The 26,405-nt window shown below is 38.3% G+C and overlaps 2 protein-coding genes across 2 annotated transcripts in view; both read left to right on the forward strand.

Moving 5' to 3' along the window:
- Nucleotides 1-26,405, forward strand: part of LOC128053386 (A-kinase anchor protein 7-like) — a 124,329-nt gene that overhangs the window by 67,384 nt on the left and 30,540 nt on the right. Inside the window, exon 7 of the mRNA XM_052645905.1 lies at nt 1,086-1,233. Coding sequence (XP_052501865.1) covers nt 1,086-1,233 — 148 coding nt within the window. The remainder of the gene's footprint in view (nt 1-1,085; nt 1,234-26,405) is intronic.
- Nucleotides 23,394-26,405, forward strand: part of LOC128053387 (A-kinase anchor protein 7 isoforms alpha and beta-like) — a 32,929-nt gene continuing 29,917 nt past the window's right edge. Inside the window, exons 1-2 of the mRNA XM_052645906.1 lie at nt 23,394-23,442; nt 25,765-25,833. Of these exons, the coding sequence (XP_052501866.1) occupies nt 23,394-23,442; nt 25,765-25,833 (118 nt within the window). The remainder of the gene's footprint in view (nt 23,443-25,764; nt 25,834-26,405) is intronic.

The following is a 26,405-nucleotide window of genomic DNA, read 5'->3' on the forward strand; positions in this document are numbered from 1 at the left end:
CTGAAAAAAGCTGATTATCAGATAATACTCATGGTACAACTCATGCATAGGAAAAATAAAATACATAAAATTTTAGTAGTAGTTTGGTGTGTTTTAATTTTTTTTCTATCTGCATTTAAAATTTTTTTGTGATTTTCGTGAATAAAAAGGGAAAGTACATATTCTAATTATACTTTAGTAAGATTTATGTAAGTATAATTTGAAAATAACATACATGCATAGAGAAAGACTTAAAGAATATATATATCACAGGGTTAATGTATTTTATTAATATATAAATAACAGGGTCATAAATGATTTTTCATTTTCTTTTTTTTTCTATATTCTTTATATTTTCTGAGTTTCAGAAATGACAGGTATTTCCAGGGCAATGTAAATGTATATATATACATTTAAAGGAAAAGTTTGCACACGGCCAGCTAGTAAACTTGCCCTGTAAAGTACTGTATCTTCATCTCAATGACTGTGTTTTGGGACTGTGAGGCAGGCATAGGACCATGTATAGTAAGGGGAGAGGGAGACATTCTTTCCCATGTTTGGGGGAACTACCAAGTTACTAATTTTTCGGCAACAAGCCCTATTTCTGCTATGAAAGCACACAGAATCAGGAGGGGCAGGTGGAGAAAAACTTGAAAGACCTATTGACTCCAATTTGAATAGCCTTTAATTGTCTTTCAGATGATTCTTACATAAGGAGTTTAAAAATTACATCCATTTATTAAAATGGATGCAAATGTTACATTCTACACACTATAAAATGTTAGGTTCCATGTCACTGAAAAATTCTCCCATTTCTCCATTGTCTTTGGAGATGATTTCTCTTTGCTGGATATCTCAAATTTCAACTTGATATATCTTATTATTTTTGCTCAACACTCTTCAATTAAAAAAAAAAATACAACTGATTCCAGGCAGAGAGACTTTAAAAACAACTTTACAGCAATTTTGTGGTATCCATTTTCAGATGCCAGCAGGCAGGACTGTATATCAAAATGTACTATCAGGTTCTAAGAAAGTGATAAAGATATGAATTGGTTGCCTAAATGAAATGATTGATTGATGTGATTTTGTCTTGTCATTTCAAGGGAGTGAAAAAAATAGACCCCAAATTATATGAAAAATTTATCGGCCATAGATTTGGAGAAGAAGTGGTACATTGTATAGATCTTTGCTCCATGCTGAAGAAAAAGCAAAGTAATGGCTATTATCACTGTGAGTCTTCAATTGTGATTGGTGAGTGGCATTTAAAAATTATCTTTGGTTTTGATTTTTTCAGCATCATTTTGTTTTGGCAAATGTTTATGTTGTGTGTTTTTCTCAGTGACATATTTTCCTGAACATTATGTTTTGACAATAATACATTAAAAATTTTGTGGAACATAGTTAGTATTTATATTTATCAGTCAAGATTTAAGTACCTATAGTTTTTATACTTCTGTGCTTTAAAATATAATCATCATGAAGTCTTGAAATGTTGATTCAAAATTCATTTCAGTGTAATTTTATTTTGTGAATATGAAGAAAGCATTTTCATCAGTGAAGGCCTATATGATCACAGCCTTCTATGCCAGGTATTTTCATCTTTGCTGCTTTTAATTGGGAATAGACTGTGCCAGGCCAGAAAGTTTCACTCTGAGAAGAAAAAGCATAGATGGCCTGCAGAGACTGAAAACTTGTCTTTCAATTTCTTCCTTAAGAAAAATATGTTTTGAGGGGAGACCAAGATTCATGCATAAATGCTCTGTCATCTTATGAGGGAGATGGCTTGTGATGAGACAGATTCATACACAGTTATGTTTCCAAGTAGAGAGCATGTACACCAAAGAAAGAATGTGAAAAACTAGAACAGGGGTATTTCTCGTTTGCAATGTGGCTGTCTTTCAAAGGAACCTGCTCTGTTGTGATTGAAATTTACTATTTCAAACTGGGCAATCTTCTTATAAAATTGTGAACTTCAAGACAACATCATTTGTATACTTTTTAAGTGATGTGGAAATGGAGAAGATAAAAACATGTATCTAAATATCTCAAGGATCTTCAACCAAGGTACTTTCTTGCCACCATCAAGGTCAGCTTGAAGAAAACCTATGGAAATATACATCCTGAAAGAATCTTTATACAGAAAGTATTTTAAAAATGTTCAAGAAGACAATTTTATTTCTAAATTCTCATCAGAGAAGCCTTTTTACCTTCCAAAGATCTTAGCCCTCTTAAACAGAAGATATTCAGTTTGTCATTTGAATTCTGTGTTCTGAAACATGTCAAATGTGTTTTAAGGAAGACTTTTTTGTTTTCAGAACCTCTGTAAGAGAGCTGGCTTCCATCAAAGTTTTGATGCGGACCAAACATTTCTCTTTAGGTTCACTGTAAAAAGCAAATTTAAATCCTTCTTGCATAATACAGATTTTGGCTAGCTTTCTATATCTTCCCTGTAATTACTTTAGACCAACCTTGAAGGAGAACTCAGTGCTTCATTGCCTCTCCCACTCCTATTTTTTTTAAAAAAGAGCAATATGTAGATTTTACTGAAGGTATTTTGGGCCTGCATTATGCAGCTCACAGCATGGATCTCCAATATTGCCATTACACAGCTCTGTTCAGCTCACCCCAAATTACTATGCTCCACTCACTGAATTTTCTTTTACTGCTCTTTTCCAGCTTGGTTTCTAAAACTCCCCTTATCCTAGGCAATTTCTCTCTACTTTTTCTCTCAGGCTCTTTATCTCTCATCCTTTTCTAATTCAGAGTAATTTAGCTTCTTTCAAATTTCACCCATATGGATCATTAATATTATTTTAAAAAGGTTTTTGCCTGTTACACATAATCTATATTCTCCTACCATTCTGAACGTTAATGTCGACATTGAAAATGATAATTATTTTATAATCATTAACTAATTTTAATACACACTAGAGTCTTATATTTGCTATGGGTAATTACTGATTTTCTTAATCTTACCCGAGTTTTACAGCAGAAAATATTGGGCAGGATTCAGAACTCTTTCTTTGTGAGTTTCATTTCTTGTTCAGATTCTTTTTTGTATTATCTTAAAAAAATTTTTTTTTTATTGGAGTATAGTTGCTTTACAATGTTGTATTAGTTTCAGGTGTACAGTGAAGTGAATCAGTTATGCATATATATCTATATATCTCCGGCTTCCCTGGTGGCTCAGAGGTTAAAGCGTCTGCCTGCAACGCGGGAGACCTGGGTTCGATCCCTGGGTTGGGAAGATCCCCTGGAGAAGGAAATGGCAACCCACTCCAGTATTCTTGCCTGGAGAATATATGTATCCACTCTTTCAGATTCTTTGCCCATTTCAGCCATTGCAGAGTATTGAGTAGAGTCCCCTGTGCTATATACAATGGCTCCTTACTAGTTACATATTTTATGTATAGTAGTGTGTATATGTCAGTCCCAATCTCCCAGTTTATCCCTCACCCTCCCTTACCCTCTGGTAACCATTTGTAACTCTATTTCTGTTTTGTAGATAAGTTCATTTGTACAATTGTACCCTTTTTTTAAGATTCCATATATAAACGATATCTGTCATATGATATTTGTCTTTCTCTGTCTGACTTGCTTCATTCAGTTCGACAGTTTCTGGGTCCACCCATGTTCCTGCAAGTGGCATTCTTTCCTTCTCTTTTTTGTGGCTTAGTGGTAATCCATTGTGTCTATGTTCTACATCTTTATCTATTCCTCTGTTGATGGACATTTGGGTTGCTTCTGTGTCCTGGCTATTGTAAATAGTGCTGTTGTGAACACTGGAGAGCATGTATCTTTTTGAAGCATGGTTTTCTCCTGATACATGTCCAGGCATGGGATTGCAGGATCTTATGGTAGCTCTATTTTCAGTTTCTTAACGAGTCTCCATACCGTTCTTCATAGTGGGTGTACCAGTTTACATTCCCACCATCAGTGTAGGAGGGTTCTCTTTTTTTCATGGCCTCTCCAGCATTTATTGTTTGTATAATAGATTTTTGATGGTGACCATTCTTATCAGTGTGAAAGTCTCTCAGTCTTTTCTGACTCTTTGCAATCCCATGGACTGTAACCCACCAGACTCCTCTGTCCTCTGTCAGGCAAGAATGCTGGAGTGGGTTGCCATGCCCTCCTCCAGGGGATCTTCCCAACCCAGCGATCAAACCCAGGTCTCCCTTATCGCAGGTGGATTCTTTACCGTCTGAGCCACCAGGGAAGCCCTCCTGACCAGTGTAAGGTGATATCTTATTTGTAGTTTTGGTCAAATAATTAGTGACATTGAGCATCTTTTCATGTGCTTTTTAGCCATATGGGTGCTTTCTTTGGAGAAAGGTGTTTTTTAGATCTTCCACCCTTTTGTTCAGATTTATTTGGCTTACATTTGGTATGGTTGCTCTTTAATTTGATCCTAATTCAAATATAATGTCTGTTTCCTGAACCTTGAAACAGTATTGTGTTGTATACAGAGAATGGGACAGACTTCATATGATCATAAGATGTGTTCAGAATTCTAGAGTAGAATTTGGGTTTCAGGAACTCTGGGAACCTCCTGAAATTATTCATAAAACTGTATATATAGATACATATATGAATTTTGGGGGGTAGAGAATTTTTAGATTTGTATATTTCCTATCTTAATTTGTTAATGGTGCATTCTTGGATAATACTGAATTTCAAATCACTGATTTTCTTTTCAACTGTCTCAGTTATATTGTTTAGGATATTTTAAAAATACCAATGACTATATGCTTCATTTCCAAGATTTGCAGTTGATTTTTATCATATTTTCCTGCTCGGGTCTTCTTATGGACGTAAGCACAGGGAACTCTACTTATCTCTTTGATGATTTCAATATAATTAATTTTGAAAATTCTTATCATATTTGAAGATCCAGTTCCTTGGGTATGAATTCTTCTATTTGTTGGGTCTTTTGTGGCACTTGATTTCCTCTGGTGCTTTTAAAGTTTTTTTTGAGAACTCATTTAACTATGTGTGTTTCCCACTCATAACCTCATGTGTGGTTTTGCAGATGTCTCAGCCCTGGTCCCACAGGGTAAATTGCTTTGTGTTAGGAACTGACAGCAGCAAGCTATTTTTGTCCATTAGGAGTTGGATTTCATTCTTCTTGTGTCTCTTAATAGTTTGTGAGAATTTTTTTTTAAGAGTAAAGATTATTAGCCTTTTGCTATACTGGCTTCAGATATTTTCCAGATTTTATTTTGCATTCAGTTTTGGTCACAAGAAATTTTTCATATTAGATGTTTTTTAGTTTTATAAAATTATAGATACAAAAATTCTGTGATTTCTTTAATTATTGTGACTAGAGTCATCTCCAAACTAAAAATTTGATACATTTTCATTTATATTTTCCTCTGCTTTTTTGGTTATTTTTACATTTGAGCTTTTCATCTATCTGGTGTGATCATGAATTAAGTACTCAGACACTCAGATTAAGAAAGAAATTAAAAAAAAAAAAAGAAAGACATTCAGTTACTAAAAGTGGGTGTGAAATAGAGCTTTAGTTTTAGGAAGTTTTTTTTTAGAATTTTTTTTGCACCCCACCAACCTTACTGTTGGAGAAGGTGATGGCACCCCACTCCAGTACTCTTGCCTGGAAAATCCCATGGATGGAGGAGCCTGGTAGGCTGCAGTCCATGGGGTCGTGAAGAGTTGGACACAACTGAGCGACTTCACTTTCACTTTTCACTTTCATGCATTGGAGAAGGAAATGGCAACCCACTCCAGTGTTCTTGCCTGGAGAATCCCAGGGACGGGGGAGCCTGGTGGACTGCCATCTATGGGGTTGCACAGAGTCGGACACGACTGAAGTGACTTAGCAGCAGCAGCAGCAGCAACCTTACTGTGTGTTCCGAAGATCACCACTTAGCAACCCTTCATATTGTCTTGGGCTTCCCTGGTGGCTCAGTTGTAAAGTATCTGCCTGCTAATGCAGGAGATGCAGGTTTGATCTCTGGGTGGGGAAGATCCCCTGGAGAAGGAAATGGCATCCCACTCCAGTATTCTTGCCTGGGAAATCCCATGGGCAGAGGAGCCTGGCATGCTACAGTCCACAGGGTTGCAAAAAGAGTCGGACACGACTTAGTGATTAAACAACTACAACATGTTGTATTAATACTGGACTAACACAGGGTTTTTGTTTGTTTGTTTTTATAATTGTTGCCAATTTAGGGGTAGTTTTACTTAAAAAAAATCTGAGTTTCTGGTGCCTTTGAACAATCAAAAAATATGGCCACACCTGTTTCACGATCTTGAATGCAGTGATTTCCTGGGTGGGTAGTAGGTACACCTTGAAAGCAGCTGCCTTTTGTCACCCCCTCACCCCCTCACTCTTGTTCTTCTTTTACAATTTGCTTAGCTCAGTCCCACTACCTCCGTGGTTCCTGACAGCATCTGAGTTTGGATCTCCTGGCAGCTGCTGCTGTTCCCTGGGCCTGCGTTACGTTTCCATGCTGAGCATTTTCCTCTCCAACTTCTGACATTGTGCTTCTTTATGTGGAGTCTTGGGGGAAGTTTGGTAGGTTATGGAGGCAATAGTCATACATTCAGATGCAAGGAAAAAGTACTACTTTTTAATTCAACCAAATTCAAAAATTTGGTTGATAATATGCTTACTTAATATTGAGCTGTAACTTCTTGCAAACCTAACTGCATTCATTAATCATTTAAAATACAGGTTTTTTATTTTTTTTTTTAAGTGTAAAACCAGTCCTTCCTGGTGAATCCAGGAATGAAATATAGCTCAGATGTCCTAGGGTGGTGAAAGCTTTTCTCTGTGAGCTACTTACTAGAGTTGGGTGTATTAATTTTTCCCTGGCAGCTCTGTTCCATTTATATTTCCTTTGGGAAAGTAATTGACTAAGTGACACCCTTTGGAAGATTGATGAGCAATTTAGTGCTTGCAAAGACTAGTTTACTTTCAGCTGTCAGATATTTCTCATAGGAGGCAGTGGAGAATTTGGAAAGGTCTAGAAGGTTTTTTTTTTTTTTTTCAGGCCTGTGTACTTCTTTATAACTTCGGCAAGCAGAGGTACAAATATGATTTTCTGAGAACCCCAGCTGTTTAATAATAATTACTCATCATTAATTTAATAAATGTTATCGAGTGTGTACGATGTATGTACTCCTCTTGGGTCTCACGAGATACAGAGAAGTGTAAGACATAGCCCTTAAGAGTATACAGTGTCACTGGGGAGCTAAGACTACGTCTGAAAAATGGAGAGGGAGGAGGAGAAGGTGAATAGAGCTTCATCCATAACAATGATGGGTTTTGATAGGACACAGCGGAAGAAGCATATAACTTTAGCTTATAGGAGAGCTGGGGATGGGGAGTTTCAGGGCTTGGATAAATAGGATGAGATGGATAGTAGAGAAAGGACACTGTCCAGGAACAATAGGTACAGTTTACAGGGGAGAGAAGCAGTGCATTAGGAGGCAGGGCAGAGCAGAGGTGATATTAGTGATAATATTAAGTGGTAGGATAATAGTAATATTAATGATAGGAGGAACTTTGAGTTTATAATCTAGTTAGCTGAGGAAGGTTTATGTGTTTGAGGAGCTGGTGAGGGAGCTGGGAAAGGAGATGGGCACAGTTGAATATACTAAGTCAGTGAATATGTGATAAAGGAGACTGAGTAGATAGATGTGGGATAAAAAGAGGGTGGAGTTTAATACTCAACATAAGGACACAAGATTGGATCTTAAAGCTAAGCCCTTCAAATAGTTCCGGACTGCAGAAGAGGCAGTGGGGGGCTTGGCTGAAGTAGAAGCAAGCAGGCCTGTGCAGATGTGGCGCTGGATGAGAAGAGTCACGGTCAGTAGGTCAGAGTCAGTACAGCTGAGTCAGCAGGATGTATCCAGTGTCAAACCAGTCAGACTAAGAAGACACCAGACTCAGATTTTATGGGCCGAAACACTAGGGAGAATTCTGGGTGAGTTGAGTCAATGAATTTATTCTATCCAGATGTCCCTGCTTTTTGAGAATCACTGTTCAAAGACCTAGACAACTCAGGCCAATCTTGTCAGTCTTTAAAGGCTTGTCATGGTCCATCCAGTGATTACCATTGGTCCTATGTAGGTGGTGGTTCAGCCAAACAAAAACGACTTTTGGGGGTTATGTCCAAGGAGACCCTCAGATTTGACTTTGGTGTCCCAATCTTAAGTGCTCATTTACCATTTGTGGCCAAGGCAGAGCTCCAAAAGCTCTGGATCTTGCCCAGTTTGGTATGTAAGCATGGGGATCTTCGCTATGGAAGGTAATGTTGTCACTGTAATTGACCCACTGATTGATGGGTCAAGAGTGGGAGGGAAAAGGAAGTCAGCAGTTTTTCTTCCCTGGGTGAGAGGCGTAGCTAGGACACCAATCTTTGAGCTTTCTAGAATCCTTAAATCTGAGCCTTTGTCATTTAAGTGATAAGTAATAGTTTCTAAAATGCTTAATTTGAAAGTGTTTATATTGCTACACCCACTTAAAGGTCTACTTAGTGGGGGTATTGGCAAAATATATTTGTTTAAATGTCTGTCTTTTTTCTCATCAGATCATTTATTTTTATTAGTAAAAATGTATTTCATTGTGCTTATCTTCTGAGTGATTTAATAGTCTAATAATTTGTAAGGCTATACTTTTGTTGAGCTTTAAACTCTTTTAAAATGATTTTTAGTTCACTTTAGTTCACAAAGATTGATCTGTGGATCCCTGGCAGGCCCTGAGGTACTTTTAGGGTCTGTGTGAGGGCAAAACTACTTTTATAATAATACTAAGGTGTTATTTGCCTTTTCTTTTGGGATTAAGATTTACACTGATGATGCAATAGCATTGGTGGGTAGAACTGTGGGTGACCAGTGTGAATCAAAGCAGTTGCAAAAAGAAAAAAGCCAATTTAACCTAAGAATGTTCTTGCTGAGTAGTAATAATTATTAATTGTATTTACTCTCTACCTTTGAGCATGTATCTTTTTAGTATTTATGTAACAAAACTGAGAGGTGCTCATAAACCGCCTCCATATATTGAAGTGGGAGGTTGACTCAAGGGAAAGCACAGTGTGGTTGTTTAAGCTGCAAGCTAAGGTAGCCACTTCCCTTCATGGAACACCATTTTTTTTCTCGAAAAAGGACCCCTTAGACATTTTTTGTTTCCACATTTGGGTATTTGGCAGGAATTTTCTTGAAAAGAAAAACCTGTCACATCAAAGAAAACTGACATCGTTTACCGCTAATAATAAAACTCAAGCTTTCAGACAATAGTAAGAATTTAAGAAAACTGGTCTATTACTGTGAGTAGACAGATTCCTAAATTTCCCCACTTTTTTTAATGGAAAATTTTATACAGAAAGAGAACAGAGTGGAATAAGGAACTCAATTTTCCCAGGTTGTTTTTATCTATCAAACTTTGCTTTTACTTTTTTGAGGTATAACTTATACTCAAAATTTGTACCTGTTTAAAGTGTATAAGTTGATGAGTTTATAACATATGTATGCACCTGTGAAACTATTATCATTATCAAGATACTGAAAATTTCCTTTCCCTCAGACGTTTACTTGCTCCTCTTTGTAATCCATACTTTCCTAGTAAGAAGATGTGATATTAATGAATTTTTTGATGTTATATAATGAAATATGTCAAAATATGGAGACTCTTTGTAACTCAGTGAATTTGTATTTTTAAAATGACTGATGCGTGTTGTTACAAAGACATGTGTGGATAAAAGATCCATTAATATTCAAGATAGACCAAAACATTTGACTGTAAAGAGTATGAAAGTTTATTGATTCATTTTAAGATTCAACATTGCAATTAAGCTTTAAGAAACTACAGCTTGTTGAGTTTCAGTGTAATATCAAAGAAGAATGTCCACAGTTATCTGAAAAGGTTGTTATTCTCCTGCCTTTTTCAAATATACTTCTCTGTGAGGCTGGATTTTTCTTATACTTAAAATGAAACAACATATTATAACAGATTGAATGCAGAAACAGATATGAGGATAAATCTTTGATTAAGCCAGACATTAAAGAGTCACAAGAATGTAAAATAATGCCATTCATCTCACTATAAAATTTTAATTAAAAATATAGTTATTTTCACAAAACATTTGTGATAACATTATATATATAGTGAATTTATCATTGATAATTTGAAAAGAATGAAATACGTTTAAAAATCTTTTAATTTCTAATGTAGTAAATATACCAAATAAACAAAAGCTCTTGGTAGGGAGAGATTGTAGATAAGTATTAACAGTGTAGCAGAGTCTTGAGGCCAAAACATTTAAGAACTTTTGCTTTAGTACATATATCCAAGAAAACTATGAAAATATTTATTCCTCAGACAACTCTCCAAGCTTAATTTTGATCAATATTTCCAACTATTTCTTTGAACAGATTAATTTTGATTAACAGGCTACTGTTTATAAACTGGTTAGATTCCTCTCTCCTTAATTTTTTTTTTTATCCCTTTTAAATTTCCATTTTAGCATCCCGTGGTTAAAAATGTGACAAGGAGAAAAATACCCAAGACTGACAATAGCATATCGATGTGAAATGATATGTTAAAATCATATTATGTGAAATTTATATTCTATAGGAATATAGGAATGCCTCTTTTGTGGTGGGCAGGGCCAAAAATTTTGGTCTTGTTTTCTTTTGCACAGACTGACAGGGAAATGATTAAGAAAATTTCATCTCTACTTAGACTGTTTAAGGTGAATCTGTTTCAAGCATGTTAGAAGAAGGAAAAGTAAAAAGACAGTTTATCACGTAAGGGAACTGTACATTGTTTTTTCACTTGAAAACTTTAGCTGCTAGAAATTTTCCCTGTTCAAAATTATCATGTAATTTAATAAGAGCTGAGTGCAAAGTATTTAATTATTTACTCTATGGCACATAAATTGTGTGACCATGTAATTTACCATCGAAATAGTACCCTTGGAAGTGTACTTTGCTGAGTTAGAAGAAAACCAAGTTATCCTGGTTTAACTGAGACTTATGTCATCCTACCTAGATATCATAATGTTCTTGAAAAGCAGAACCTTTGACATGGTAGAATATTATATTTCAAATGCCAGTCTTATTCCTTTTTATAATCTAATAGTTCTCTTTTTACAGGTTTTCTTGATGAAACCTGTAAGAAAGTTTCCCTGATGAAACCTGTCTACTAAAAAGAAATTATTTGAAATTTCATTGTTAAGCCCAAATAAAAATGAAAGAGACTAATAGTTGGAATTCCCAGCTTACTTTTTTACATCTGCTTGAATTAGAGGAAGTTGCAAGATAAGTAACTGAGCAAATTAATCTTAGTGATGGCTCACTGTTTTAACAGGTATATCAGTTATTAATCTGATGCTAACACAAAGTGGCAGCTGTGAAGGGTGTTTTGAAAATCCAACCATCTGTTGGCCTGGTTTCAAACCTTATGATTTATATTAGATGCCTTGGGAATCTTACATATGAAAGGGGTAGTGCTGTGTGGTAAATTTAACTGACACATTAAACATCACTGCTAGAATGATATAGTGATAATTTATGATATTTTATGATATATGTGTATAGCCTTTAAGTGTATTTTAGGAAACATGAAAGTAAATATTGAATTCCAAATAAAAAGAAAAATAAATGAATGAAATGATTAGAGGGCAGAGTCTGCAGTCAAAGGGAACCATTAAGATATAGGAAATTAATGTTAGGAAAGCGTTCTGATTGCCAAACATTATGGGTAACTGGCCCATCACATCACCTAATTGCCTGAGAACATTTTTTTTTTTACCAAGCTAGTATATTAATGTTTTAAAAGTACTTAGCACAGTGCCTGACATAAAGTTATAAAAATGTTAGTTATTAAGATTAACAGCAGTAATAGTTATATTAGAATACTTATTGTAACTGTTTATTCCTGACATCAGAACACCCACTCGGATTATTATAAATTTGCTTCATTTCTAATGCTTTCCTTAAATTAGCATGGTATTAACACTGGTTAATATATTTTTTTTTTGGTTAATATTTTTAATATTTATGTAACAAAACTGAGAGGTGCTCATAAAGTATTTTCAAAAATAAAAATACTATATATAAATAAAATGCATGTATATACACACATGCATACACATACATGTGTTTATCCATCAGATACCTTTGTATGCATGCTCAGTCACTCAGTCCTGTCCAGCTTTTTGCCACCCCAAGGACTGCAGCCTGCCAGGCTCCTCTGTGCATGGAATTTCCCAGGCAAGAATACTGGAGGGTTGCCATTTCCTACTGTAGGGGATCTTCCTGACCCAGGAATCGAACCTGCGTCTCCTGTGTTTCCTGCATTGGCAGGCAGATTCTTTACCACTGAGCTGCAATATTTTATATTGCATATACATATTTATGTGTAATTTATGTATGTAAATACAATGGTAAAGATAGAAAATGGACTTTATTATTTTGGGGGCTATGAAAAAAACACAGTATAGTGTTATTTATGTTTTGTATAAAATACCTAAAGCAATAACTGTTGCTAACAGAAAGAACAGCATTTTGTCAGTTCATGAGCTGTGGCTCTATTTGATCTTATATTGACTAAGGTATTCAGGGAAATGTTTTGTTTTGATTCTGGCTATGAGTAAAGGAAACTACATTTGATTATCACATGGTTCATACCAGGGAACTGTAGCTGCCAAATATATTTTCATTGCTAACAGCTCCCATAATAGCCAGAGCTTTTACTTAAGTCAGTCTTAACCTAATACACTTTAGAGAAAGAGAGTTCACAGTTGTGCCCCAACTATGCATTTTTAGCAAGAATTTAGTCTATAAGTATGGCATGAGTGAGTGAAAGTCACTCAGTCGTGTCTGACTCTTTGTGACCCCATGGACTGTACAGGCCATGGAATTCTCCAGGCCGGAATACTGGAGTGGATCACTGTTCCCTTCTTCAGGGGATCTTCCCACCCCAGGAATTGAACCCAGGTCTCCTGCATTGCAGGCATATTCTTTACCAGCTGAGCCACCAGGGAAGGCCTAAGTATGGCATTCATTTATCTGTATAGGATAGGTGTTTAACAAAATTAGCATGCCACCTTTTATCGATGATTTACTTTTCAGGACTTTTTCTTTGCTCAGAATTATTTAGACCTTTTCAATCATTTTTCTAATTAAAAAACATTTTTAAATTATTTTATTTTTGGCTGCACTGGGTCTTCATTGCTGTGAGTGGGCTTTCTCTAGTTGCGGTAAGCCAGGGCTGCTGTCTAGTTGCTGTGTGAGGGCTTCTCATTGTGGTGGCTTCTCTTGTTGAAGACCATGGGCTCTAGAGTGCAGGGGCTTTAGTAGTTGCAGCACACGGGCTTAGTTGCCCCACAGCATGTGAAATCTTCCTGGATCAGGGATTGAACCCATGTCCGCTGTATTGGCAGGGTACAATGTGAACCTAACCTGATGAAGTAGGTTACTTCATTGGACCACCAGGGAAGTCCCACTTTACTAATTTTAAACAGACCAAACAGTAGATACCACATTTCTATTAAAAGTTAAATATAAAACTCTAGAAGCCACAGGGGTTTGCCTGTTCTGAGTCCATTTTCTTCCCACCCTGGTTCCTGGTTGGCAGAGCCCTTCCTTCCCTGTGAGACAGTGAACTTCAGAGCACATGGGCTCCACTTTAGCCCTTCAGGTGATTGGCCCCATTCTTCTTGCCAGTGATTAGGAAGTGGCATGTGACCCAGTTCTGATAAGTGAGGGCAAGTCTGCTTGGGATCCCAGCGAAAAGTTTTTTTGCTGATGCATAATTTGTTGGGAAGAGGACATCATTATTTTTAGCTGGAAATTGTTGAATATACATGTGACCCTGGACTTAGCAGCATCTTAACCATAGGGACACTAGGGGACTTCACACCTGATATGCGGAGTATGGGAGACTGGAACATGACTCTTGATGATCTTCTTCTTTTTTAAATTTATTTTTAATTTGAGGATAATTGCTTTACAATGTTGTGTTGGTTTCCGCCATACAGCAACGTGAGTCAGGGATAAGTATTCATCTATCTCCTCCCTCTAGAACCTGCTTCCCAAACCCCCCTTGATGATCTTCTTAAGCCACAGAATTAACCAACCTAGAGCAACTCTACCTTAGATTATAGGGGGTAGTGACATTTAAAAAAATTCTTAACCATCTGAATCAAGAGTTTCTTGTTACTTGCAGCTGAATGCATCCTAACAGATATAACACATTTTGGATGTGAATTACAGAATGTATTAGCAGAAAATAGACTCGGTGTTTTATGTACATTTAAACACAGTTCTGATAGTTACTAAAACTTTATGGTTAAATCTATAAACAGAAAGAATACTGACACAGTGTACCAGATGAATGTCACCCTAGGCCTTGGTGGATCATGACAGGTCCTGAGACCTGCCAAAACCAATCTTGATTTAACTGCATTTCATCTAGTATAAGAAAATTTTCTTTTCATTATCTTCTATCTTATCATTGTCTTTTCATTATCTTTTTCATTATCTTCATATATATTCCTTATCATTCTTCTGTATTACTTTGTGTTATTAGAGGAAAAAAAGAATTATTAATTATATCCTGAGTCATTAAAGCACCCTTTATTTGAAGTCTTCAGATGCTTTACATTGCAGGAAATGTGACTGTTGTGCTGTCAGTGAATCAAGACAAACAGTGAACCACTTTCAGAGCTAAATATAGATTTGAGGATATTCTATGTAAAGAATTAGGACCTGTGGGAAAAAAACCCAATAAGTTGAGAACTGTAAAACCAAATTTTGTGTTGTTTACACTGTTTAACTACAAATAAACTCATTACTTATTGGTTAGCTTTTTGAAATATTTTTTTTCTTCCCTTGAAGGATGTGTCTTTCTCTCTGAAAGGTGCATGGCATTAGAGGATTAAAGGCACTTGAATGAGAAAGCAGCCATATCGGATAATACAAATACTGGCCAGCAGATTAAGTGTATTCTCTGCTCCTCTTTCTTTCTTAAAATAGGTTTTAACATGCAAATATTGAACTTGCCTGTGAGCAAGTAACTCCTGTCAGCTTTTGTGAATTCATTGTTACTGCCTGCAAAGAAGGACAGACTGTAAAATGCAGACCTGAAGAGTATCTGTCTAGAGTAGATGACTGTTACAGGCCTTTGTCCCCCTGGTGCTGCTTTGCCTTCATAAAACTGCCGACTAGGATTTTCACAACGTGAATTCTGGGCTTTCTCCTGCTCCCTTCATCGTGCCTACACATGTGGGCCTCCTGCCCTCCTTTGGCCCAGGCTTTCTCTCTCACCTACTCTGGCAGCACCCCCCGATTCAAGAGTTACCTTCACCCCAAGAGCTGATGTGATTATCATGTTAGCACATACTCAGGGCTTCATAAATAGTGCCTGGAATCAGATAGATTTGATAAACGGTGCAATATAAATTCAAGGTGTCTGTGTATAAACACATTGTAACTTCTCAGCCTTCTCCCAGCCCTACTGCTGTCTGTTCTCTGAGCAGGGAAATAGATCATCCACCCTAATTCATTCTCACCATTAAGGAAAAGGCTTCAACTACATCCACTGTTTAAGGTTGGGCCACATACTTAGAAAAGAACCGACTGAATGATAAGCATGGAGGAGGCATTTGAAAACTGGCCCTCGGCAGGCATGCGTCAGCAGAGGTTGGGAAGGACGTTGCAATTGATAAGGAAGGACTCCTTGTGCAGCTCCGATTGTCTGCTTGCTTCCTCTTTTTTCCTAAATGCACATATGCTGTATAGGGTATGTTTTTCGCATATATGAAAAAACACTTTTTCTTTCCAATTACATACTGAAATTGTAAAGCATATGGCAGTTTGAAATACCTATAACTTTCAGTTTTTGAGAAAAACTGCTAAAGCACTGTAGAGAGAAGTTAAAAAGTCTTTGTTGAAAATATGACTAAATAGGAATAATGGTAAAAAATAATTCTTGGCTTCCAAATTTCAGTGAGATCAAGGTTCTTTTACCTGGTAACTTAAAAGGACTTCACCAGTGAGATTTACAGACCATCCTTAAGGCTTTTCAGTTATAATTTTTCAGTCTTTTCCCCTTGCAGACAGATACTCATAAGAACAGGTTTCAAGCGTCGATATATAATGTTGTAGTTTCAGAACCTTGCCCTTTGGGGACAGAATGACTACACAGATGTAGCATGATTGAAAAATGGGAGCACATCTGTATGATAGATATATGCTTACTGTGGATTGATTATTGAAAACTGAAATTGGGTTTAACAGGAACATAGAGAAACAAAACAGTATTGAGTAAGTCCATTCAGCTTTTTCAAGCCCAGATTTGCTATTTGTTTTCTTGGTACCCTGATGTCAACATTAAAAATTGTGATATATTCCAAAACATCCCAATTTTCGTGAATTGTGTTTCCATCAGTTGTCAAGCCCTTTTGAACTTACGTACCTTTTCACCGAAATGGTGACATTTCTTGGCATAACAGTTTCCATAAGCGTGCTACCTATTTTATAAGGAAGTCTTCCTGAAGTGTGTCTTCTGTGCTTACAGGCACATCTCCTACGGCTTGGTTCCAGAATTTGGAGGGATAAAGCATTGTCCCCCCTCTGTTTACACTTCATGATTTTATGTTCTCTTTGTCTCCCTTCTTTTGAGTAAAGGAACATTTACCTTTTATTTTCTTTCTCATTTGTTTCTATAAGTTGTTAAACTCAGATTTCCTCTCTTAATGAGTTGGAGGTCTCAGAAGAATTGGTCATTTCTACAGTTTTATAGAGTCAAAATATTACAGTGAGATTTTTTTCTTCATCTTGAGTCAGACTTTTGTAACAAGGTTGCTCAGAAATCCACATATAAATGTTTTCAGTTATAGGTAGGACATAAAGCCAAACAAGGACACAGAGAATAGAGTCTTTGGCCATAGTTAAGAATTATATTTTTCATTGGAGACAGTAACCAGAGCTGGTATTTTAAAGTACATGAAGAAGAGACAGCTGCCACCCCCTCGTGCTTCTGGTTGTATTCCTGCTATTGTCACCATTATAATAAAAATTCAAACAGCTATAGCTGATATGGGCAACTGTCTTCACCATGGTTGGTTTGTAGCCAGGCCTGTGAGAAAAGATAACATGAAAAGGTTATGTTTTTAAATTTATGAACATGAAATTATAGCAGATATTTTTTATCATTGATGTTAAGCTTCTTTTTTAAATCTAGTTATGGTAGATCTCTATATATTACTGAAAGGAGTCTGTTTAACCCTTTAATAAAACCCCACTAATATTTTTGGGGATCACTTGTGAATGGTCTGAGTTGCTCTTTTTTCCTGGAAGATGAATGCTTCCCGGGGTCATTCTGGTGCCCTGTGTTCTTCATTGCATCATTTCCCCAAGGCATGGCAGGCAGCAGGGCCAGGCTCCAGCTCCAATAAGGGATCTGTCTTTAGGTCCTTTGTTTTAAAATAGGATTATGTTACTCTTGCACCATTAATAAAAGGATTTGGTGACAAAACATAAGAAAACAAGGCATTTAAAACATATTGCCATAGAGCTTGGTTAAATAACTGTTTTTCTGAACATTATTCTGAAATTGTAAGAGGTTTCATAAAGTGTTTGCATTGGCCAGAAAGTTTTTCCGTAAGATGTTATGTAAAATCCTGAATGAACTTTCTGGCCAACCCAATATATACCTGATACTACACACAAATTATATTAAATAACATGGAACTCTGCAATGAGATGCTCAGGGCTTATGCATCCAGACGGATTGAGTCCAGATCCTATTCTTGTCACATACTCTTGGGGAGATTTTGGCCAAGTTACCATTCTGAACTTTTTTCCTGAAGTTTTTTCACCTGTGCAGTGGGGTTAGTATTAATAGTAGCTGCCTCAGAGCTGTGGTAAAGGTGAAATGAGTGAGTAAATGTAGAGCACTTAACATGTGCCTGGCAGGTGTCCAGTAAGTGTTAGTGATTATTTTCATTTTTTCAAATTTATTTTTAATTGGAAGATAATTGCTTTACGTTGTCGTGTTGGTTTCTGCCATACAACAGTGCAAAGCAGCCATGTGTTAGTTGCTTAGTCATAGCTGACTCTTTGCAACCCCATGGACTGTAACTTGCCAGACTCCTCTGTCCATAAGTATACATATATCCCCTCCTTCTTGAACCTGCCCCCACTCCCCACCACCCCTCTAGTTCGTCACAGAGCACCAAGCCGGGCTCACTGTGCTATACAGCAGCTTCCCACTAGCGGCCTCTTTTAGATGCGGTAATGTCTATATTTCAGTGCTCCTCTCCTAGTTCATCTCGCCCTCTCCTTCCCCACTGTGTCCAAAGATCTGTCTACATCTGCGTCTCTGTTCCTGCCCTGCAAATAGGTTCATCAGTACCATTTTTCTATATTCTATATATATGCATTAATATAAATATTTGTTTTTCTCTTTCTGACTTACTTTATATGACAAGCTCTAGGTTTGCCCACATCACTAGAACTGACTCAGATGTGTTCCTTTTCATGGCTGAGCAGTATTCCATTGTGTATATGTACCACAATGTCTTTATCCATTCATCTCTCAGTGGACATCTAGGTTGCTTCCACGTTCTGGCTATTGTAAATAGTGCTGCAGTGAACACTGGGGTACTTGTGTCTTTTTCGGTTAATGGTTTTCTCAGGATGTATGCCCCGTAGTTGGATTGCTTGGTCATATGGTAGTTTTACTCCTAGCTTTTTAAAGGAATCTCCATACTGTTTTCCATGGTGGCTGTATCAATTTACATTCCCACCAACAGTGCAAGAGGGTTCCCTTTTCTCCACATCCTATCCAGCTTTTATTGTAGATTTTTTGATAATGGCCATTCTGACAGATATATCAGTTCAGTTCAGTTCAGTTCAGTCACTCAGTTGTGTCCGACTCTTTCCGACCCCACAAACCGCAGCACGCCAGGCCTCTCTGTCCATCACCAACTCCCGGAGTCCACCCAAACCCATGTCTGAATCAGTGATGCCATCCAATCATCTCATCCTCTGTCATCCCCTTCTCCTCCTGCCCTCAATCTTTCCCAGCATCAGGGTCTTGTCAAATGAGTCAGCTCTTCGCATCAGGTGGCCAAAGTATTGGAGTTTCAGCTTCAACATCAGTCCTTCCAATGAACACCCAGGACTGATCTCCTTTAGGATGGACTGGTTGTATCTCCTTGCAGTCCAAGGGACTCTCAAGAGTCTTCTCCAACACCACAATTCAAAAGCATCAGATATATCATGACACCTCATGTAATTTTTGGGAGAAGGCAGTGGCACACCCCACTCCAGTACTCTTGCCTCAAAAAGCCCATGGACGGAGGAGCCTGGTAGGCTACAGTCCATGGGGTCGCGAAGATTTGGACACAATTGAGGGACTTCACTTTCAGTTTTCACTTTCATGAATTGGAGAAGGAAATGGCAACCCACTCCAGTGTTCTTGCCTGGAGAATCCCAGGGACGGGGGAGCCTGGTGGTCTTCTGTCTATGGGGTCGCACAGAGTCGGACACGACTGAAGTGACTTAGCAGCAGCAGCAGCATGTAGTTTTGATTTGCATTTCTCTAATAATGAATGGTGTTGAGCATCTTTTCATGTATTTGTTTGTCATCTGTATGTCTGCTTTGGAGAAATGTCTGTTTAGGTTTTCTGCCCATTTTTTGATTGGGTTGTTTGTTTCTTCTGATATTGAGCTGCATGAGCTGCTTGTATATTTTGGAGATTGACCCTCTGTCAGTTGCTCTGTTTGCCATTATTTTCTCCCATTTTGAGTGTTGTCTTTTCATCTTGTTTATAGTTTCCTTTGCTGTTAGCAGTTATTTTAAATTTTGAATTACTACTTGATTCTTTTTGTGAGTAGGGAAGAGTGGGCTATGGCAGAAAGTGAAGAACTAGACAGCCTCCTGATGAAAGTTAAAGAGGAGAGTGAAAAAGTTGGCTTAAAACTCAACATTCAGAAAACTTAAGATCATGGCATCTGGTCCCATCCCTTCATGGCAAATAGATGGGGAAACAATGGAAACAGTGACAGACTTTATTTTGGGGGGCTCGAAAATCACTGCAGATGGTGACTGCAGCCATGAAATTAAAAGACGCTTGTTCCTTGAAAGAAAACCTGTGACCTACCTAGACAGCATATTAAAAAGCAGAGACATTATTTTTCCAACAAAGGTCCATCTAGTCAAAGCTATGGTTTTTCCAGTAGTCATGTATGAATGTGAGAGCTGGACTATAAAGAAAGCTGAGTACCAAAGAATTGATGCTTTTGAAGTGTGGTGTTGGAGAAGACTCTTGAGAGTCCCTTGGACAGCAAGGAGATCCAGTCCATCCTAAAGGAAATCAGTCCTGAGTATTTATTGGAAGGACTGATGCTGAAGTTGAAACTCCAATACTTTGGCCACCTGATGTGAAGAACTGACTCATTTGAAAAGACCCTGATGCTGGAAAAGATTGAGGGCAGGAGGAGAAGGGGACAATAGAGGATGAGATGATTAGATGGCATCACTGACTCAATGGACATGAGTTTGAGTAAACTCTGGGAGTTGGTGATGGACAGGGAGGCCTGGTGTGCTGCAGTCCATGGGGCCGCAAAGAGTCAGACACTGCAGTGAGTGAACTGAACTGAGGAGGGGCTTCCACCTTAAACTATTCAACTAAATTATATACTGTTGTATTCCCAAATAATTGGGTAAAATATGACTACTTTCTAGATCCTTCTGCATGATACGTATTCACATTTGGGAGGGGGACATGGAATGGCAGGGGGGAAAGTTCTATTTTTTGACCAGAATTTCTCATATATATGAAATAGTTTGTTTCCTAAATGAAAAAATCCAGACACATGAATTTCTTAGTTATTTTGAATTAAAAATTTATGTATGTGAAAGCTCTTATGAAATCTATAGGAGTGAAATCACATTTAATTTTATGTTGAAGGAATCATCTTTATTGAAAAAACTCACAACTATGCAGTGCGAAAACCATTCTTAGAAATCCCGAGCTCAGTCAGTTCAGTCACTCAGTCATGTCCGACTCTTGAGACCCCATGGCCTGCAACACGCCAGGTTTCCTCGCCCATCACCAACTCCCGGAGCCTACTCAAATTCATGTCCATTTTGTCAGTGATACCATCCAACCGTCTCATCCTCTGTCGTCCCCTTCTCCTTCCGCCTTCAATCTTTCCCAGCATCAGGGTCTTTTCCAATGTGTCAGTTCTTTATGTCAGGTGGCCAAAGTTTTGGAGTTTCAGGTTGAGCATCAGTCCTTTCAGTGAATATTCAGGACTGATTTCCTTTAGGATGGACTGATTGGAGCTAGAAGTAGCCATAAACCTACAGTGTGAAATTACAGCCTTTTAGAACTGAGATAAACCTTAGTGACCTTGAGCACAGACTCCATCCCCTCTTTGAGGTTAAATGATATGCTAATTATTTGCGCACAGAGTCGGACTTGACTGAAGCGACTTAGCAGCAGCAGCAGCAGCAGCAAGCCAGTTTTAAAATTCCTTTCTTGAGTTTTTCAGTAGTTTTCTAATCTTTTATTATGCTTAGTTCACTTTTAATGCTTACGGGGGAAAAAAGCCTCTAACATTTTATAACTCCATCCTCCCTGACCCCCTTTGGATTTCAGGACATCCTGGGATACACACTGTTACTTAGCTAACAATATATTTTATAGGTTTCATGCTTAATTGTACGTTTTCAGTAGTAGTGCCAACAGGGACTAATTAATAAAGTCAAGTTGGTAGAATTCATCACAGGACATTATCCCCTGGAGGTTGCACTGGAGTGAGGGGGCTATTTGCTTGAACGTGGCAGGTGTAAGCAGTAACTCAAGATGGCAGCTAGAGGGCGCCAGAATTGGGAGAGGCGGAGGTGAGATTGCTAGCTGGTGCTGGAAAGACTTGAGATGTTCAGTCTATTCTGTTCTCTCCCTCCTCCCAAGCACCACCTACTCTGCAATAACAAATTAAAATTATAATGAGTTTACCAGATTTACAGATGAAGACGCAAAACTCAGACAGAGAGGTCAGCGTTTCAGAGCTGTTAATACCGGACGGATCTGAGATTCAGACCTCTGGCTTTTTATTTCTGAAGGTTCTATCCCTACACCAGTGCCAGGATTAGGGGATGCCAGGAGTTACTCATGTTCCTCACTGAAGTGCGTTCACTGCAGATGTTTCTTTAACACACAAAGTAATGCTTAGGATTTAAAACATAGTTTTGTTTTTTTCTTCCAGACTGTATACTGTTTTTCTTCAGATGAGTAGGAAAGTAGAGACACTGCATTCAAAACCAGGGAAATTTTCATCATCACCGACTGCCTTCTCCTTCCAGTGCCCAGTGAATGGGTGTGAGTGCCTAGCTGGAAAGTCGAGGAAGAGAGTAAGAATTTGGGTGGTATTCCTGGCACCATGAGCTTCCTTCCCATAGTGTTGCAAGATAAAGCTCTTCCCTGTGCAAGATAACAGATTTGGCACAATTACATGAAATCTTTACATGAACGATTACATGAAATTCAGAATATATCGTGTCTGGAAATCAGCTGTTTTGCCATCCCTGAATTTGCTTAACCACCTTAACCACCTTGTGTTTTTATTCAGCAAAGATGCTATTATTGCTGATCTTTTTCTCAGTGATTTGGGGCATTTTCTGGGCTACTGACATACTTTGATGCTCTAATTTAAAAATTCATGGTATTGCTTTAATGCTTTAGTAGAGAAACACAGCAGTGTTTAAAAAAGCAGATATTTAAATGATAAAATCATATATCTCCTCCTCCACTTCGCCATTTCTACCCTTCTTGCAGCTTGAAGTTCCTGGTACTCCAACTTGTGTTTTCTGTGTTCTGCAAAGTCAGGTGCCCTGTTTCTGAAACAAAGAAATAAAAATTTCCTGGGGATAAAAGAAAGCTCTTCCTCTTTAAGTAGCAGACAGAATATATCGTCCCCCCTCTCCCGCTTTGAATTTCCCTGTGTAATTACCGTATCTGTCTGCAGGAGAAAGGACTCCTTGTGGTTTGTTCTCCACTACCTTTCTTAGAGACATATCTGCTTAGCCGCGCAGCGCACGTGGCACTCATCTCAGGGCGAGAGCTCCCAGTTTTAGAGAATTAGGCGAGCGTAGGGCCGCTTCTTTCTCCGAAAGCCAGTCCCGCTTCCCCGAAAGCCAGCCCCGTATCAGCTGCGTGGGGCTGGGGCCCGGGGAGGTGGAGCCTGCCTGCTCCCAGCGGCTGCGAGTGCCCCCTCGTTGGAGAGCATCCCCGCCGCCGCTCTCGCTGCTCTTGTGCGGCTCCGAGGAGTGGAGGAGGCAGGGTGTGCTCGCGGACCGTGGGGTAAACTGCAGTTGCTCTTTGGGGAGCCGGGAGAGAACACCAGGCGGGAGAGAGAGCGCCAGTGCCATGGGCCAGCTCTGCTGCTTTCCTTTCTCAAGAGACGAGGAAAAAATCAGTAAGTGGGTTTTCACTGTGCTGAATCCTAAATGCTTGGCTATTTAGAGTGACTGTCTTCTTCTAGGGGTAGTGGTTTTTTTTTTTTTTCCTTATGGGAAACAGGAGAATAAGGAGCTGTGATTTTTTATGTGTATTTCTTAAAAGGGTGGGTAGGTGTATAGTTAATAATTAACTGGCAGAGTACAGTCACTCAATGAATAGGGCTGTGTTGAAGATCTAGAATTTCATCTTCCTTCTGTTGGTATTTTACAGCTTATTTTTATCACGCTATCTAGAGTCTTAGTTTTGAGTTTCTCTGCATGTCACTGCGTGCAATTCGACAAATTATACAGGGCAGACTTCATTTGTATTCTCTGAAATTGAGATGTTTTCAGAGCAGTGCTCAATAATAACATACAGAGAAGTAAAGCTGGCTCGGAAATGACATGTGTTATACATTTGCAAATGTTTTCATGTGTCCTCTGCTTTGTTCTCCGTGGAGGGAATTTGGGTGTAACTGTAAGATCCCTCCAGACGAGGGATGCCACTTTGACTTCTGCAAAAACCTTGCTGAATATTCTTAAACTAATGTCAGTCAGGTTCCACATCTGCTTATGGCCTAGAAAACAGAACTTAAAGTGATGACATTTGCACTGAAATGTTTTCCTCCCTGACTTAAATGTATTTACTTACATTTCAACTTTGTTAAAAACAGTACCCACATTGTAATTAACATCCCGAATAGATTTGCCTTACACTAGTTACCCCCAAGTATTGAATTTTTACTTCTTTTTCAGTAAAAATGTTCACAGACGTGCTTATTAAAATTTGCAGCCACATTTCTCTTACATCAGTGCTTTATTGAAATTTAAATAGGTCAACAGAATCTCTCAATATCAGGTTCAGATACTCAAAAGATTCACATCTGGCTTTTATTTCCTGTTCCTCAGGAAACTAGCCAGAGACAGGTTTAAAAGTAATGAATACATATCTTATACCTGTGCACTTGGGAAAATAAGCCAGGTTTTACCAGAACTCTCCTGGGAATGCTTTGGAATAAATGTTAGGAGACTTTGGAGTATTTGCTTATTAACAAGAATCCACAGCTGTGCTCTAAATTTTACTGGTGAAAATGATACTCTGTAGTATACAGTGGTCCTGAGCTGAAAAACTGACATGACTTTGTACAACAGAGTTGTTCATTTTCTAAGAATGAGCACTGATATTCATTTGGCACCATGAAACTTTTCAGATATTTGTCAGAATGATCCATTTGTATAACTGAGGCTGTTGGTTGATTGATTCCTCGAGGTAGATCTGCATAGGAAAAACCTTGGTCTGGACAGATGTAGGGAGCCTTTCCCCACTTCCTAGTCCACTGCTCCAGGTTTTCCTAGAGTTCCTGCTTTCCTTGTGTTCTCTTTTCTCTTTTTCCCCTGTCTGTGAGCAGCCTTCTCCTTTCTAATCATAGAAGCCAGGCTTTACCTTGATGAGGAATTTGCTCTTTTCTTTCTCAACTGGGACCCTGGGAATGCAAAGTCTTTTGTTTTACGTACAGCACCTCTCAATATTGATCAACAGGAAGTACTTTGGGGGGCTTCCTTTCTCAACTTACCAACATTATATAAAGAAAATGAAGACAAGACACTGTGTCTGAAGCGAAGTTCAAGTCCCAAAGTGCAAATTATGGTTAGAGTCAAAGCATTTGTGCCCCCTCTCCTCTCATTCATGCCTACTGGCCCCTGGATCGTCCCCATTCTCTCCCCATTATTATTTCATCTGTCTTTGATTTTGACATTGCTTCACTCTTTTCGTCATGCTCTATTCACATACTCCATCAGCTGTTGTCTGGTGTTGTGTTTAATTTCTTTGCTACAGGGTGGTCTAAAGAGGTTTCTCTGCCAGGCACTGCTATGCTGATGGTCTACCAGTACTTAAAAAGGGGACTTGCGAAAAAAGGCAGAGAAATTCTTAGCTAGCATGCTTCAAGAAACATGTAAATTAGCACTAACATAAATATTCAGTTCATAAGTTGTGTTGATTGCATGTAAAAGAACCCATATTAGATGTTTGGGAGGGCCTGATCTTGCTACTGGATTGTGCAGTAAGCTTCTGGGTCTTTCTCATTTTTGTGAGCCCACCTAGTAGCCTTGTGAGCCCGCTCTGAGCCAAGTGAGGACCTCCAAGGAGCAGAGCACAAGAGTGCTTATGCCCACACCCTCCTAATTCCATTGTAAAGGGTGATGGCCCCAGAATGTAGCTTCTGAGAGCAGCTCGAATGAGGAATTAAAAAAGTTTTTGGTAAATGTTTACATTTGTGGTTGTCGTTCCCAAAACACAGGCGAGTTGGAAAGCCCGTCCTCTGTAGCCCTGCAGAGATACAGAAGGGAGGGACCCAGCTGGCCAAGTGGTAAGAGTCAAATGGTCCCTTTCCCCTCCTGCTGCTGTTATATCCTGCCTTTGCCCTTGGTGGTGGTAGAGAGAAAGTATTCTCATCTTATTCATTTATTAGTGCTACTATTTTAATCAAGCTAACTGATTTTTTTAAAAAATCAACTTGTGCAAGGGCGATGTTTGTGTGAAAAGTTAACTGTATGCACAGCCAGAAATCTTGATAACGGGGTGAATAGTCAAATCTAGTAGAACTCATCATGGTTTATTTTTCAGTAAATGCAGCACAAAGCAGCTAGACCATTTTTGTTTAAAGCCCAGCAGTGGAACATTTTCTCAAACTGTATACTTTTTGGCCACAGTAGGTAGAATAGACCGACAATAAATGCATATTTCTTGGAAGATTAAGCACTTTCTCTTGCTACACAAGACCATACTTACCATGAAACGTTTCTGCAGATGTTGTAGGATTAATCAGTGTTGTAAATAGTCTTTGATGAAGTCTTTGCTGAAATCTTTTATAGTACTTGTGTTCTTTGAATTTTACCTCATTGTCTCATAGTGAGCTTCCTGAAGGGGTTGTTCTTGAAC

The sequence above is a fragment of the Budorcas taxicolor genome, chromosome 9, assembly GCF_023091745.1.
Source record: "Budorcas taxicolor isolate Tak-1 chromosome 9, Takin1.1, whole genome shotgun sequence".
In the NCBI taxonomy this organism is placed as follows: Eukaryota; Metazoa; Chordata; class Mammalia; order Artiodactyla; family Bovidae; genus Budorcas; species Budorcas taxicolor.